Here is a 15,344-nt window from a genome sequence, read left to right on the forward strand (position 1 = left end):
GACCCGTTGTTGCATCTAGATGGCAGCTTCCTAGCTTTTAAGGTCCCAGTCGCTACTCGCCAAATTAGTAGGTGGAACAATGTTTTGTATAGTATGTTATGCCAATTGAGCATGATGTCCCCTGCATCTAAGTCACACTTCTTGCTAGCTTGTGAGTAGCTCAGGCAATTTATAGAATTAAAGAGACAAAAAGAAAAAGAAAGAAATCAATGACACCTGTTCAGTTTTATTTAACCTCACTTTCTCCAACTCATTGAGTCACTGAGTCCTATTCTTTCTAAGCAGACACTGTTAACACTGTATAGCCACAAGCATTTAACTGGAGGCAGTGGGAAATTTAGGAAATTGGTTTACAAATATAAGGTTTGGGAGCAGCTTTAGTTTCCCCATATCTCCAAAAGCCCCCAAATAAACTTACACTCTAAGAAAAGACAAAGGATTTTCTACAGGTTCAAAACAAATGGCTTAATCTCACAACAACCCTCTCCCCTTGAGATTGTTGCCATTTAGTCCCTTCTAGAAATTCTAGAGTATTAGCCCTACACTTCATCACTCATAAGACCCTTAGTACTCTGATCCCCACTGACCAACCCTAAGCGTCACTTCCTCACCCTCCCTGGTGGAATAATAAAGGACTAATTGCTCCCAAACCACCCTCACAGCCTTTGCACCTATGCCTACTGCAAGACCCCCCCCACACACACACACACACACCCTTCAAATATTTTCCTGGACAATACTGCTTCTTCCCTGGAGGAAAAGGGAGCTGGGTGAAGCAAGGAACGGTGTTTGTGAATTTGGAAAATACAACTTACAGCTCTACTAAATGGAGTTAGAAGACCCCTATATTGCACCTAGGGAAACTGACTCATCCAGTATGCTTGAGAATTTCCTAGAAGTCCCTGTAATTCTTGTATACCAGGAAAACCCTGGGGTGGGAATATCCTGGTTTTAAAACTGAAAGTCTTGAATCCTTTCATGAAGATTAGTCCCTTCAGCAAACCAACATGTGCAAATTATGCACGTTTCAAAGATCACATATGTGTCCTCTTCATTAGATAGTATGCATAGAGTAGAGAGCAATCCTGGGACACTGTTCACACCTCACAACAAAGAGTGATGAGTGGAGGCATGGAGAAGGATACAAGGAGGGAAGAAAGAAAAGAAGGAAAGAAAGAAGGGAGAAGAAAGAAGTGAGAAAAACGTCAATTTTGGATAAGCAGAGATAAAGGAGAGGACACACCTGGTAGATAAAAATGAGCAAGGAGGGCATAAACCCCCATGCTGGTGTTGAGGTTTTTCACAGCAGTGTGTCCATCCTGAGCTGAACCCCTGTTGGTCTTGACCTCCTGTCCAGGTCCCAATCTTCTGGCTCCACACAGACCAATTTATTTCTTCCCACCCACAGGTGTAATTGCTGCTGTAGCCTTTGTCCTGGTCTGCCTCCTTTTCGTCATGCTACACTATATGTACCGGCACAAAGGCACATACTACACCAATGAAGCCAAGGGAACAGAGTTTGCAGAGAATGCAGACACGGCCCTACAGGGTGACCCTGCTCTCCAGGATGCCGGTGACAGCAGCAGAAAGGAGTATTTTATCTGATGGGCACAAGACCTCACCACTCTATGCCCCTGCTCCAACTCCATGAGACAAGATGCACCCCACCACCACCACCACCAGATTGACTGTGGAAAACCACCTTCCCAAAATATGTGCCTTGAAATATATGGGGCTTGCCTAGGGTGGAGAAGAGTGCACACCACTAGAAATATCCAGGGGTTCAGCAGCCATAGTGTGGCCTTCCTCTACTCAGCCAGGGAGAGCCTACATCTGGGCACACAATCTACCTGGGCAATTCAGGCGGTCATCACATGTGAGACCTTGCTAAGTGGGTGGGCCTGAGAGGTGCAAGAAAAATGAAGGGTGTCATCTATACACTTAACTGGAGGCAGTGGCCTCAAAGGTCTGTCCTTGACATTTGGAGAACAGCAGGTGGTGCCAAAGCCAAAAGGCACCTTTGTCTCCCATTGTTCCTGCACACAACAATTGAAAATAAAATTTGAAATGTATCTGAGCATCTGTTGTTCATGGGCAGACAGATTGTCTGGGGAGATAAATGCCAGCTAGGGCTTGCTCTTCAATGGCAATTGTGTGTTCTCTGAAAGAGGCAATGTGGAGCTGGGAGACATCACTTGTAGCTCAGAGCCTTACAGGGATGCATCCTTTGCTGGCTTCATGAAACAAATGTAAGGGTGAAATGTTCCTCTAGGAAGGAAGTTTCCAGGTGGCCAGACCACTGGCTGAAGCACTGATTTTTGAATGAATGTTATTAAATTAAATAAACTAATATGAGCAAACATAAGCAAATTCCATCATTCCTGATGCACATTTAGCTTTAACAAAACAAATCCATAATAATATTGACAGTGGCAACAGGGATTGTGAGCACAGACTCCTTTGGTTTGAATCCTGGCTCTGGGACCATTTTCCTGGTTCTGAGATCTTGGGCAACTTCCTTAGCCTCTCTGACCTCAACATCTTTATCTATGAATGGAGACGTGATAATGATACCAACTAGTTGCTCTCAAGTTGACTTTAACTCATGACAACCCCATGTTTATCAGAGTAGAACTGTGCTCCATAAGGTTTTCAATGGCTGATTTTTTGGAAATAGATCACCACGTCTTTCTTCCAAGGCACCTCTGGGTGAACTCAAACCTCCAACCTTTACATTAGCAACTGAGATAATTAACTGTTTCCACCAACCAGGGAGAAAAAAGCCTGGCAAATTACTTCCAATATACAGTCAATGAAAACTATGTATCAAAACAGTGCAATCCATTTCCAATCCTGGAAATGAAACAGGACCAGTCAGCATTTTGTTCCATTGTGCATGAGATGAAGCAATTTCATAAAGAGCTCAGAGTTCATTATATGCCATTGTCAAAAACTGGTGTTGAATTTGTAGTATTTTTTTTTTAACCAAATGACTAATTGTCAGCATTTCTAAACTTTTTCTAAGGAGTACCCAAAATTTAAAATGAACAACATAGACATAAGGGGAATTTACTAGCCATCCTCCACCATGTGGTGAATCTCCTGAAGACTTAACAAATCAGCAATCCCTCAGAGACCAGCAGTTCCAAGACCAAAGACTGCACCCAGGTCCTGGAGCTGCCTCAGGGATTCCCTTCATCTCCTGTTTTTTGAAGATGCACCATTTTCACCTGAGAGTCAGTTTTCTTAGGAGAATAGGGAGAATTCAAACTTAAATTGGGACTGATGGGACAATGAAAGGGAGAGAAGAAAGACCTCATGGAACATCGAGTGATGGAAGGAGCCTGGTCATGTGTGAGCCAGCCTTATTGGCCCTCAATTTTTTCATCTATGTATTAAAGACTGTAGGCTATATCCATTTCCCCAAAATATGATTCACCACAAAGTACATTCCATGGGAAATAAGTGTGAACAATAACCATATTAAGCAAAATTAAACTGTACAAAACTTCTCAAGCCTTTCACTACTCCAATGTGTATTATGACTCCTGGGTACAAAATGTATGCAGTATTTCCCAAATGTGTTTGGCTAAAACCCCATTTCTTCACAGAATATCTATTACAAATTTGTGAACTAATTGTTCCTTGGAACACATTTGAGAAACACTAATCTACTTCCGTAGTGATACTGCCTCGGAAACCCAAGGAGGGGTCGCTATGAGTCAGGTCTGACTCGACGGCACATAACAACAACAACAACAACAAACTAAACTACATTGTCTTGACACTGATTCAGTTTTAGAAGCTATGGGTCCCTGTTTTCAAGATTTCTGAGACTAGATCCCTGTCTCATGGGAACCCAGTCTCTTGAAAAGGACCAAAATCTGTACATAGATAAGCAGCTCCAAGGAGAGGATGAACTAGAGTTCTCTGAGCCACCTTTAGGGCTGATGCCTGGTAAGGTTGAAAAATAGTGGTTTCATGGGCCTATAAAATGCTGATTACTCTACCCTCAGATTAGGTACCATGTTTTGTAATTTTTGAGCCCTTCTTCAGCCAAACCAAGAAACAAGCCTACTGTCATTGCATTGATTCTAACTCTAGTGACCTTGCAGAACTGCCCCATAGACTTTCCAAGGCTGTAAATCTTTACAAAGGCAGACTGCCTCATCTTTCTCCCACAGAGTGGCTGATGGGAGACCTTTTGGTTAGCAACCAAGTGCTTTAACCACTGTGCCACTAGAACTCCTTCATTCCCCAGTAGTAACTTGAAATCATTATTCATTCATCATACCTATGACAAATGTTGGTTGAGGTAAATATGCACACATTAAAGTCTCAAAAAACTATTAAGGAAGGAAGAAGAGAGATGGATGGGAGAACAAAGGATGAGGGATAAGGAAGGAGAAGAATAGGTGTAGAGGGAAGGGAAAGGGAAGCACACTGCTCTTTTCTCGTGGTTTAACCTTTACAACAACCCTGGGGGGGGGAGTGAGATTCTTCTCCTTCCGCTAGGTTTGTAAAGACTGAGACTCAAAAAGTTGAAAGGACTTGCTGGAGGTCACTCAGCTTCAATCAGAAGAGAGCACATTGAAGCAGGGCCCATGACTAGTGGACTGGAGAGGAGCCTCCTACATGCAGAGGTTGAGTTGGTCAGCAGCAGCTCTTCATGAGATGGAGCAAATGCAACATGACTCAGCAATTCTTCAGTGACTGTGAATTCTGGGATCTGAGAGCCTCAGGCAGGATCTCTGCTGTACAGAGGCCCAGACACAGTTCTGACCTGGTTTCCTTTACTGGCAACCCCAGTCCCTGGTAATAACTGCCCTCATGGTACCGGAAGCTCTGGTGGAAGATCATGATGAAGTGGAACCATGGGCTATCTGCTCATGCAGAATAATTAGGAATGTTCCATGAAGAAATAAATGTGGATAATGACATATTAAGCAAAATGAAACTAGCGCAAAGCTTCTCAAGACCTTCACTACTTCAATATGCATCATGACTCCTGAAGGTAGAGTGTATGCAGTATTTCCCAAACATTTTTGGCTAGTAACCCTATTTCTTCACAGAATGCCCATTACAAATTTGTAACTTGTTCCTTGGAACACATTTGATTAACACTAAACTAGACTACTTTGACCATTCCTTCTTGTCCTGGCATTGATTCAGCTACTAGAAACTATGGGGCTCTGCTTTTAAGGTTTCTAAGAATAGATCATTGTCCCGTGGACACCCAGTCTCTTGAAAAGGTCAAAAATATGCACATAGATATGCAACTTAAAAGAGAGAATCAGCCAATGAAAACCCTATGGATCACAACTGACTAGTTCACAACAAATTATGGAGACAACACTAGACCAGGCAGTGTTTCATTCCATTGTACATGGAGTTTCTATGAGTCAGAAAGAACTTGATGGCAGCTAAGAACAACAACAAAGCTTGCAAAGGTCTAGCTTTGCTCTAGGAGCCAGAATCTCCTCCACATCCTGAAGCATACCCTGTACTATGGCTACCAGGGTGTTTATAGTCTGGATTACACATGACTCAACCCATCCTCCTGGTGAGAAATGGATCTTATTCACTTAACAGGGGAAAGGGCAGTGGGTCAGAGCTCTAAGCCAATATTATGTAAATATTATAAAGAAATTTTTTTCTTCTCTTTTTAATGGAAGGAACTCTGGATGATTTTATCTTGTTTATGTTCCTGTGGAGGGGAGACCACTGAATTTTTTTCCTGTCCTTGCCTGAGCAGTTTTATCATTATAACAGCATAGGAACAAACAGTGTTTAAACTGGTCCAGTGCCACAAATAGAGCAACAGACATTTTAACATTTGGAATTTAATATGTGAATGTTGTTTTGGAAAGAGAATGGTGTAGAATAGGACAGAGTTTAACTGAAATCTTATCTCTGGCACTAACTAGTTCTGTGACATACAAAGAGGTACTTCAGTCTCCTTATGAAAAAAAATGAGTAACTTTTGAGATTAGGCTATTTTGAAGATTAAATTAGAAAAGAATATAAACTTAGAATGGTATGTCAAGAAACAGCTAACTAGTTAGCCTGCAACAGTTTCCTCAATGCTGACAGAAGTCTGGAAGTCCCTGGTCAGAGACAAAAAACTTTTAACACTTACAACCAGTAAGCAGCATGAACATTAGCATATTTGTATTCACTCATGTTTCTCCTAAGTCCCAGGGGGAGAAGTGGATGGTCTCAGATGGATGCCTGCACACAGAGTGAGCTGAGTGACATAAAATGATTCCTGAGCAAGAGAACCAGAATCTGTTATAATAGGCATCAAGCAAACCTGTCCTTTGCTTAGAAGAAAGCCATTGTCATTGTCTTTATTATATATATATATATATATATATATATATATATATATATATATATATTTCTCATGGAAAATACTATCTCTGCTTTCAAGGCTGTTTTTCCTACCAACACCCTTGAAAAGATAGTCCAGAGCAAGAGACAGTTAGTTACTCACTGTCAAGATGTGAGAAATACTAGGGACTCATGAAGAATTGTCTTTCACAAGGTAATCACTGTCTAGCACAGTGCACAGGACCCAGTAATTAATAAATAGTCATTGAATGTATGAGTATATACATTTAACCCTAGCCATATGCTAAATAAAGGGGCTTATTGCCTTTAAAATATCTCAGCCTTTTCACCAGCATCTAGAGCTGGACCTTGGAAGTTAAGAAATTTGGATTTTGAAACTTGGCAGTGTCTACCATGTTGGGAGACAGTTCTTCATGGGTATTTCATATCTCTGACATGTTGAAGAAAGGAACAAAGTACTTTGTTTTAAATTTGCTCTGTTGTTGTTGTTGTTATGTGCCGTCGAGTCAGATCTGACACAGATGTGACACCTCCTTGGGTTTCCTAGGCAGTATCACTATGGAAGTAGATTGTCCAAACTTCCTTCTGAGGAGTTGAGAATGTTTATGTAGCAAAAATCCTTGGAAGAGAGAGCTTGTGTTTTGTGGCATATCTGGCAGTTTAAAGCAGAAAACGTTTCTCCATCTCCTTTGCTAGAGAATGATAGCTATAGCTGGGTCCAGGCTACAGGCTTAGTTGTTTTTGTTGGGTAGCTATCACAGGAACAATATAGTATAAAATTTTGGGCATGTCTTAGTTCATGGGGGATTCATAAATGAAGAAACCTGACAATGGAGCTGGGAAGAATCTTTCAAAACTCTATATCTAAGGTCATTCTGTAATCAAGAGATCTATCTTACAAATATCACTGACATCCCAGCCTTTAACTTCTAGCCAAATACAGAAGCATCTTTTATTTTTCAAATAGCTGAAATTATTATTTTTCTCTCCAAGTAAAAATGTACTTCATAAAGAGTTCTTTATCTTGGATATCACTCAAGATAAAACATCTGTGGGTCCAGCTAGATGCCCTAAGCTGACAAGACTGCCCTTTCCTCTAGGAGGACCATTTAGATCACAGCTGTTGATCATTACACATTGCCTTCTTGAGGTGACACACAAGATGTTAAGACACAATAATCATGATCTTCTAAAAACTCAGCAGCCAGGCAGTGATACATATGATTCATGCCTTCATTCAAACCACAAAACATTTTCTGATTTTATATTATGCAGCAGGCAGAGAACCAAGAATCAGGGTTAGGAATCATGGTAACTGCAGTTGCTAGAGCTCAGAGGTGGGAAAGTATCAAATCTAACCAGCCTGATGGGGATGGCATGGAAGGACTCCTTGAGGAGACAACTTTAGGCCAGATTCTGAAGGCGTTAGCCAAGTGAGGGGATTATAGTGCAGATAAGAAGCAAGCTCAGAAATTACATGTTGTTGTTGTTATGTGCCATCAAGTTGGACCCAACTCATAGTGACCCCACCTTGGGTTTCCGAGGCAGTATCACTATGGAAGTAGATTGCCCCATCTTCCTTCTAAGCAGTGGCTGGTGGGTTTGAACCACCAGCCTTCTGGTTAGCAGTCAAGTGCCTTAGGCACTATGCTACCAGAGCTCCCCAGAAATTACATAGGTTGTGTTATTCTTGGAGCATAGGGCCTGTGGGAGAGACCAAGGATGAGGCCAGACCTAACAATGAAGGGGAAGATAACAGGCAGTGGAGCTTGGATGTCACTTTGCAGGTGCTGATGGATAGCCCTGGAGGAGTTTAAAGAAGGGTGTGGTGTCTGGCCAGGTTGTATATCATATAGGCACCTAATGTTAAGATAAGTTAGAAGATGTAGTCTGGAAGAAAAGTAGTCAAGAAGGTACTGTGGCCTGAATAGGGCAAAGAAGCATCTCAAAAGCACATATTTTAAACCCTACCAAAGTGTTAATTATTTGGGCCCAAAGCCTTCAATGCATCCCACCTTGTCACCAACAAATCAGAATTCACCCAGAGCTGAACTACAGAGCGTATTGGGCCCATACTAAGAAATTTAAACTTTGAAATGTGGCAATGCCTTCTTTGTTGGGAAACAATTCTCCTTGGGTCTCTTGTATTCATACATCTTAAGAGTGAGGGTCCTTTGTTTTGATATCTTTCCCAGGATGTGTGATACAATATCCAAGTATCTCTTGACATACTGTGAGGTCACCTTATCTTGAACTGGTTTTGGGATTTCCTGTAGACATAATACTACAGGCTGTGGAGAAAATATCCAAAATGTACATGTTGGGTCTGTGGATGTACATGCACCTTTATGCTTGCAATCTTCCTGGGAAGAACCAACTTCTTCAGCATCCTAAGACACATTACTGACACCTCTGGGGAAAAAGTTGCTGGATAGAACCTCAGAAAGGATAAAAGAACTCATAAGAGCTAGCCTTTAAAATCTGCCCTTATAAGGCATTTGAGATGCTCATAGAAGGCTACTTTAATCCAAACTTTTAGCCCCTGGTAAGTCAGAAGTTCCACAATTCAAACTTCCCAGATAAATGCGGTTTGGCAAAACCTCTTCTACACATACTCTTCTGGGCATGGAACATGCAGGCAGAACTGTAAGACCCAACACCTGATTTATTCTTTTGTCAAAGTAACAAGAGCCTGAAGCTGGAAGAGAAGAATGTGGTGGAACTGAGGCAGGTTTGTTTTCATAGAGGTGGAATGGAAACATTTCCAACTGCACTGTTTTTCCAACTCCCAGCTCTGGTGCCCTTCTCATGTCAGAGCACAATCCTTTCTCCATGTAAGAACATGGTGCAGAGAATATGCTATGCTTAAAAGCAGAGTGAGAAAGCAGAGCCAGTTATCCTGGTAAGGCTGGGGACCCAGGCTATGACCCTCCCAATTAGTGGGAAAGATGCAGGGATCTATGTAAGGAGAGGATGGGGAGGGTGGAGAGGTTTTGAACAGGTAAGGGAGACAAACTTGTCTGTCAGTTTGTCCTACTGTGGTGGCGTGTTGCTGTGAGGCTTGAGGCTGTGCCACTGGCTTCTCAAAATCAGTAGGGTTGCACATGGTGCACAGGTTTCAACAGCTTACGGATGAGACAGACTAGGAAGGAGGAGACCATCCACTTCTCAAAGAATTGGCGGGGGAAAACCTTATGAATAGCAGAGAAACACTGTCTGATACATTGCTGTGCAACTTTATGAATAGCCTGGAAACATTGTCTGATAGAGTGCAGGACGATAAGCCACTTAGTTCAGAAGTCTTTCAAAATAGGACCAGGAAAGAGCTGTATCATCAGAGGAGAAGAAGCCTTAATGATATAGATAAGGTAAAGCTTTTGAGACTCCATTTCCTGGCATGGCACAACTCAAATTAAGGAGAAACAGCTGTGAAGATCCATTAATAATAAGAACTTGGGATGTACAAAGCATGAATCTAGGAAAATTGGATGTTGTCAAAAATGAAATGGAACACATAAAGATTGATATCCTAGGAATTAGTTAGCTGAAATGGACTGGTTTGGGCCATTTAGAATCAGACCACCACATGGTCTACTATGCCAGGAATGACAATTTGAAGAGGAATGGTGTGACATTCATCATCACAAAGGATGTTTCAGGATCTGTTCTGAAATGTAATGCTGTCAGTGATAGGATAATATCCATACGCCTACAAGGAAGATGGTTAGTATGACTATTATTCAAATTTACACACCAACTACCAAAGCCAATGATGAGGAAGTTGAAGATTTTTATCAGCTTCTTCAGTCTGAAATTGACTGAACATGCAATCAGGATGTGTTCATTATCACTGATGACTGGAATGCAAAAGTGGGAAACAAAAAAGAATCACCGTTATTTAGAAAATTTGGTCTTGGTAACAAAAATGATGCTAGAAATTGCATGATAAAATTTCACAAGACCAACAACTTATTCATTGCCAATACCTTTTTTCAACAACACAAATGGTGGCTATACAGGAGGACTTCACCAGATGGAGCACACAGGAATCAGATTGACTACATCTGTGGTAAGAGATGATGGAAAAGCTCAATATCTTCAGCCAAAACCAGGCCAGTGGTGATTGTGGAACAGACAATTGACTGCTCATATGCAAGTTCAACTTGAAGTTAAAAACAGTTTAAATAAGCCCATGAGAGCCAACATATGATCTTGAGTATATCCCTCCTTAATTTAGAGACCATCTAAAGAATAGATTAGATGCATTGAACACCAATGACTGAAAACCAGAAGAATTGTGGGATGACATCTAGAGCATCATACATGAACAAAGCAAGTGGTCACTAAAAAGATGAGAAAAAAAGAAAAGACCAAAATGGATAAAGAAGAGACTCTGAAACTTGCCCTTGACCAGAGAGTAGCTAAAGAAAACGAAAAAAAATGACAAGATAAAAGAGATGAACAAAATATTTCAAAGAGCAGCTTGAGCAGACAAAGCCAATTACTATAATTAAATGTGCAAAGACTTGGAGTTAGAAAACCAAAAGGTAAGAACATGTTCAGCATTTCTCAAGCTGAAAGAACAGAGGAAAAAAAATTATGCCTCGTGTTGCAATATTGAAAGATTCTATGGGCAAAATATTGAATGATGCAGGAAACATCAAAAGAAGATGGAAGGAATACACAGAGTCACTGTACCAAAAAGAACTGGTAGATGTTCATCCATTTCAGGAGGTGCCATATGATCAAGAACCAATGATACTGAAGGAAGAAGTTGAAGCTGCACTGAAAGAATTTGTGAAGAACAAGGCTCCAGGAATTGAGAGAATACCCATTGATATGTTTCAACAAACAGATGTCCCACTGGAGGCACTCACTCGGTTTTAGCAAGAGATTTGGAAAACAGCTACCTGGCCAACTGACTGGAAGAGATCCATATTTGTACCCATTCTAAAGAAAGGTGATCCCACAGAATGTGCAAATTATCAAGTGGTAGTTTAATTTGTGTGTCAACTTGCCTGGGCCTGGTTGAGTGGCTGGGCAGCTAGTGGTAGTTAATCCCCATGAGGAGATTGGCAATCAGCTCCATGGTGGGATCTACCATGAGCAGCTGGGTAGCTGCCTTTGGGTATGTGGCCTGCTTCCTGTATATTTGGGAATGGTCTCTAGATTATGGCATGTTTGCACCCTGCATGTAGCCATGTCATTGCTCAGCAGCCTGCCATGCTCTGCTGACCTTGGGACTTACAATGGACTTAAGTTGATGGCCTGTGATGTGGTTTGCTAACATCAGGACTGTGCCTTTTGACTTGTCTACCTTGGGGCTTCTCAGCCTCAGCAGCCAGTAGCTGTCTGAGTGAAGAAACACCTGTAGCTCCAGTGGGCTGGAAGTATGAGGCAGAGCTGGACCCCAAGGTTGAGGGGCTTTCACCCAGCCCCTATAGCATTGCACTTTGAATTTGGACTTAAAGCCTCCAAATTGTAAGAATAAACTCCTGCTTGTTAAAGCCATCCCATTTGTGGTATATTTCTTGTCAGAGCAGCACTAGGTAATCAGAACAGAATTTGGTACCAAGAGAGTGAGATGCTGCTCTGACAAATACCTAAAATGTGGAAACAGGAGTGGAGTGCATCCTTGACCTGAGACCCTGGCAGAGAGACCCCAGCATATGGCATGACAGAAGGCAGGGCAGAAGCAAAAGACCAGCATGAGAGATGGCAGGAGCAGAGCCAAGAGAACCAGCATGAGAGAGCAACAGCCTTACCAGCCCATGGAGAAGAAAGCTTGATGCCTTTGGTTAGGTGGCTTCCTGACAGGGTGTGTTGCCTTCAGACATTAATTGGTAGAAGAGACCACCTTGAAATGGAGAAGCAGGTTGGCCGGCCCAAGGAGCAAGAAAGCTAAATGTCCTTTTGGGGCAAGAAGATTCCTGGCAGAGTGGGTTGCCCTTGGGCATTAATCAGCAGAAGTGGAGAGACCAAGGAAATGGAAGCAAAACTCCCTCAGCCTGAAAGGGTAGGACCATGGCCTTTGGGGGTGGAATGATCACAGATCCCTAGAACCAGGCCTTCACCAACTTGGTTCTGGAGTGTGGGACTGCTCGTTCATGTGAGCCAGTGGGATGGAGCCATAGCCGCTGCCCAAGAGTGAGGGGACAGGGCTACCATGACCAAGACGGAGAGGAACAGAGCCCGCCAGGCCAAGGGGGTGAGGTCACTACTTAGAGGAACTAGGGGACTGGAGCCACCCAGTGAGGAGATTTGTACAGATGCCACCCAATGAAGATCTGTACAGATGCCAAGTTGACAAGGGGTGGAATTGTGCTAGTTTGATTTGTGTGTCAACTTGCCTGGGCCCGGTTGAGTGGCTGGTTAATCCCCATGAGGAGACTGGCAATCAGCTCCATGGTGGGATCTACCATGAGCAGCTGAGTAGCTGCCTTTGGGCATGTGGTCTGCTTCCTGTATATTTGGGAATGGTCTCTAGATTATGGCACGCTTGGACCCTGCATGTAGCCATGTCATTGCTCAGCAGCCTGCCATGCTCTGCCGACTTTGGGACTTACAATGGCCTTAAATTGATGGCCTGTCGTGTGGTTTGGTAACATCGGAACTGTGCCTTTTGACTTGTCAAACTTGGGGCTTCACAGCCTTAGAAGCCAGCAGCTGTCTGAGTGAAGAAACACCTCTAGCTCTAGTGGGCTGGGAGCAGGAGGCAGAGCAAGACCCCAAGGTTGAGGGGCTTTCACCCAGCCCCTAGAGCCTGGCAATTTAAACTTGGACTTCAAGCCTCCAAATTGTAAGAATAAACTCCTGTTTACTAATGCCATCCCATTTGTGGTATATATTCCTGTCAGACTGGTACTAGGTAACCAGAACATCAATATCATTAATATCACATGCAAGTAAGATCTTGCTGATGATAATTCAAAAATGGTTGCAGCTGTATATTGACAGAGAACTTCCTGAGATGCAAGCTGGATTCAGAAGAGGATGTGGAACAAGGTATATCATAGCTGCTGTCAGATGGATCCTGGCTCAAAGTAACGAATACCAGAAAGATGTTTACTTGTGTTTTATTGACTATGCAAAGTCATTTGCTTTTGTAGATTATAACAAACTGTGGATGACATTGAGAAGAATGGTTATTCCAGAAAACTTGATTGTGCTCAATGTACAGGAAACTGTACATTGAACAGGAGGCTGTTGTTTGAACAGAACAAGGGGAAACTGCATGGTTTAAAATCAAGAAGGGAGTGCGTTAGCATTGTATCCTTTCCTCATACTTATTCAATCTGTATGCTGAGCAGATAATCTGAGAAGCTGGACTATACGAAGAAGAACATGCCATCGAGATTGGAGGAAGAACCAGCCAAACAAAGTACAGGCATGTGAGTTAAACATTTACCTCAAGTAGACACACGCCCTGGAGAGAACAATCATGGGAGAAGGAAGGGCTGCTTAGGCACAGAGAGATAGCTCAGGGTGCAGAAGAGTATGAAGGGATGTACACTGGGAGGAGGTAACTATGGGAAGGAAGTGGGAGGGGAGCTGCTGCATTGTAAATTTTGGTCAATGACATGAGACAAAGTATATGTGAACTGCTGTATGAAAAGTGAATTTACTCTGTAAATCTTCACCCAAATCCTAATCAAAAAAAAAAAAAAAAAAAAAATTAAAAAAAAAAAAAAGATTGGAGGAAGAATCACTAACAACCTGCAATATGTGGATGACATAGCTTTGCTTGCTGTAAGTGAGGATGACTTGAGGCACTTACTAATGAAGATTGAAGAATACAGTCTGCAGAATGGATTATATCTCAATATAAAGAAAACAAAAATCCTTACAACTGTACCTATAAGCAGCATCACGATAAATGGAGATAAGATTGAAATTGTCAAAGATTTCACATTGCGTGGTTCTACAATTGATGCCAATGGAAGCAGAAGTTAGGATATTAGACAACATATAGCACTGGGAAAGTTGGCTGCAAGGGACCTCTTTCAAATGATAAGGAGCAAGGTTGTCTCTCTGAGGACTAAGACACATGTGACACAAGCCATGATATTTTCAATCACCTCCTATGCATGTGAGAGCTGATAGTTGGAGCTGTGTGTCAACTTGGCTGGACCCCAGTTCTGCGTGGTTGTTCCCATGATGGGATCAGATGACTGTGTTCTGAGTGGCCAGTCTGTTCAAGTGGAGTTTCCCTAGGGGTGTAACCTGCTTCCAGGATATCCAGGGACATCCTGGGAAGAGAGCTATTCTTCTGTGTATCGGGATTCTGTTGTGCTGCCTACAACTGTCCATGAGTGAGCAGTCCACTGTTTGGCCTGGAGATCTCGGATTCATCATTCATTGAAGTCAACAGCCAGTGTACTGCCTGCCAGCCTTGAGCTTCTAGGCCCCTGTGAGGAAAAGCCTCCAGCCTGAAGTTTGCTCCAGGAACTTTGGACTTGTCGGCTTCTAAACATTTGTGAGCTATTTTCCTAAGATAAATTTCTCTCTCTCTTTATGTATATTTAAGCTTTGCTGCTTTTTGTTTCTCTAGAGAACCCTGTCTAACACATTTGGTACTTGGAGTGGTTCTGGAGAGACAAAATTGTAAGGATGGGCTTCCTAGTTTTGTTCTCCAGTTTGATTAATTTTGATGACACTAGCGACTCTACATCTGCTAGTAAAGAGGGACCTACTAATCCATGGTGTGAGGTGGCAAAATTAATATGAAAAATAGCACCACCAATAGATCAAGTACTTGTGAGAAGTGATGCTCTGGGTGATCGGATATTTGATACTTTTCTGCAATTTTGTCAGAATGAGAAGTATAAGGAAGCTCGTTGGTTGGTCCTACTTACACTGGATAAATTGGTGAAGGAGCAAGATGAGCTCAAAGCTGCTGAGTCTTAGTTTAAGCGCTGCATAAAAGACCTCAGTGCTTCCAGCTGTGCTCTGAAAGAAAGCCTTATAGCTTCTACTAACAGAGCTGATAT

General features: G+C 42.3%; 1 protein-coding gene across 1 annotated transcript in view; it reads left to right on the forward strand.

The window, feature by feature from the left end:
* Nucleotides 1-1,605, forward strand: part of GYPC (glycophorin C (Gerbich blood group)) — a 3,450-nt gene extending 1,845 nt beyond the window's left edge. Inside the window, exon 3 of the mRNA XM_042780534.1 lies at nt 1,409-1,605. Coding sequence (XP_042636468.1) covers nt 1,409-1,605 — 197 coding nt within the window. The remainder of the gene's footprint in view (nt 1-1,408) is intronic.
* The last annotated feature ends 13,739 nt before the right edge of the window (nt 1,606-15,344 follow it).

Source organism: Orycteropus afer, unplaced genomic scaffold, assembly GCF_000298275.1.
Source record: "Orycteropus afer afer isolate SDZICR_OR568_19922 unplaced genomic scaffold, OryAfe1.0 scaffold00004, whole genome shotgun sequence".
Lineage (NCBI taxonomy): Eukaryota > Metazoa > Chordata > Mammalia > Tubulidentata > Orycteropodidae > Orycteropus > Orycteropus afer.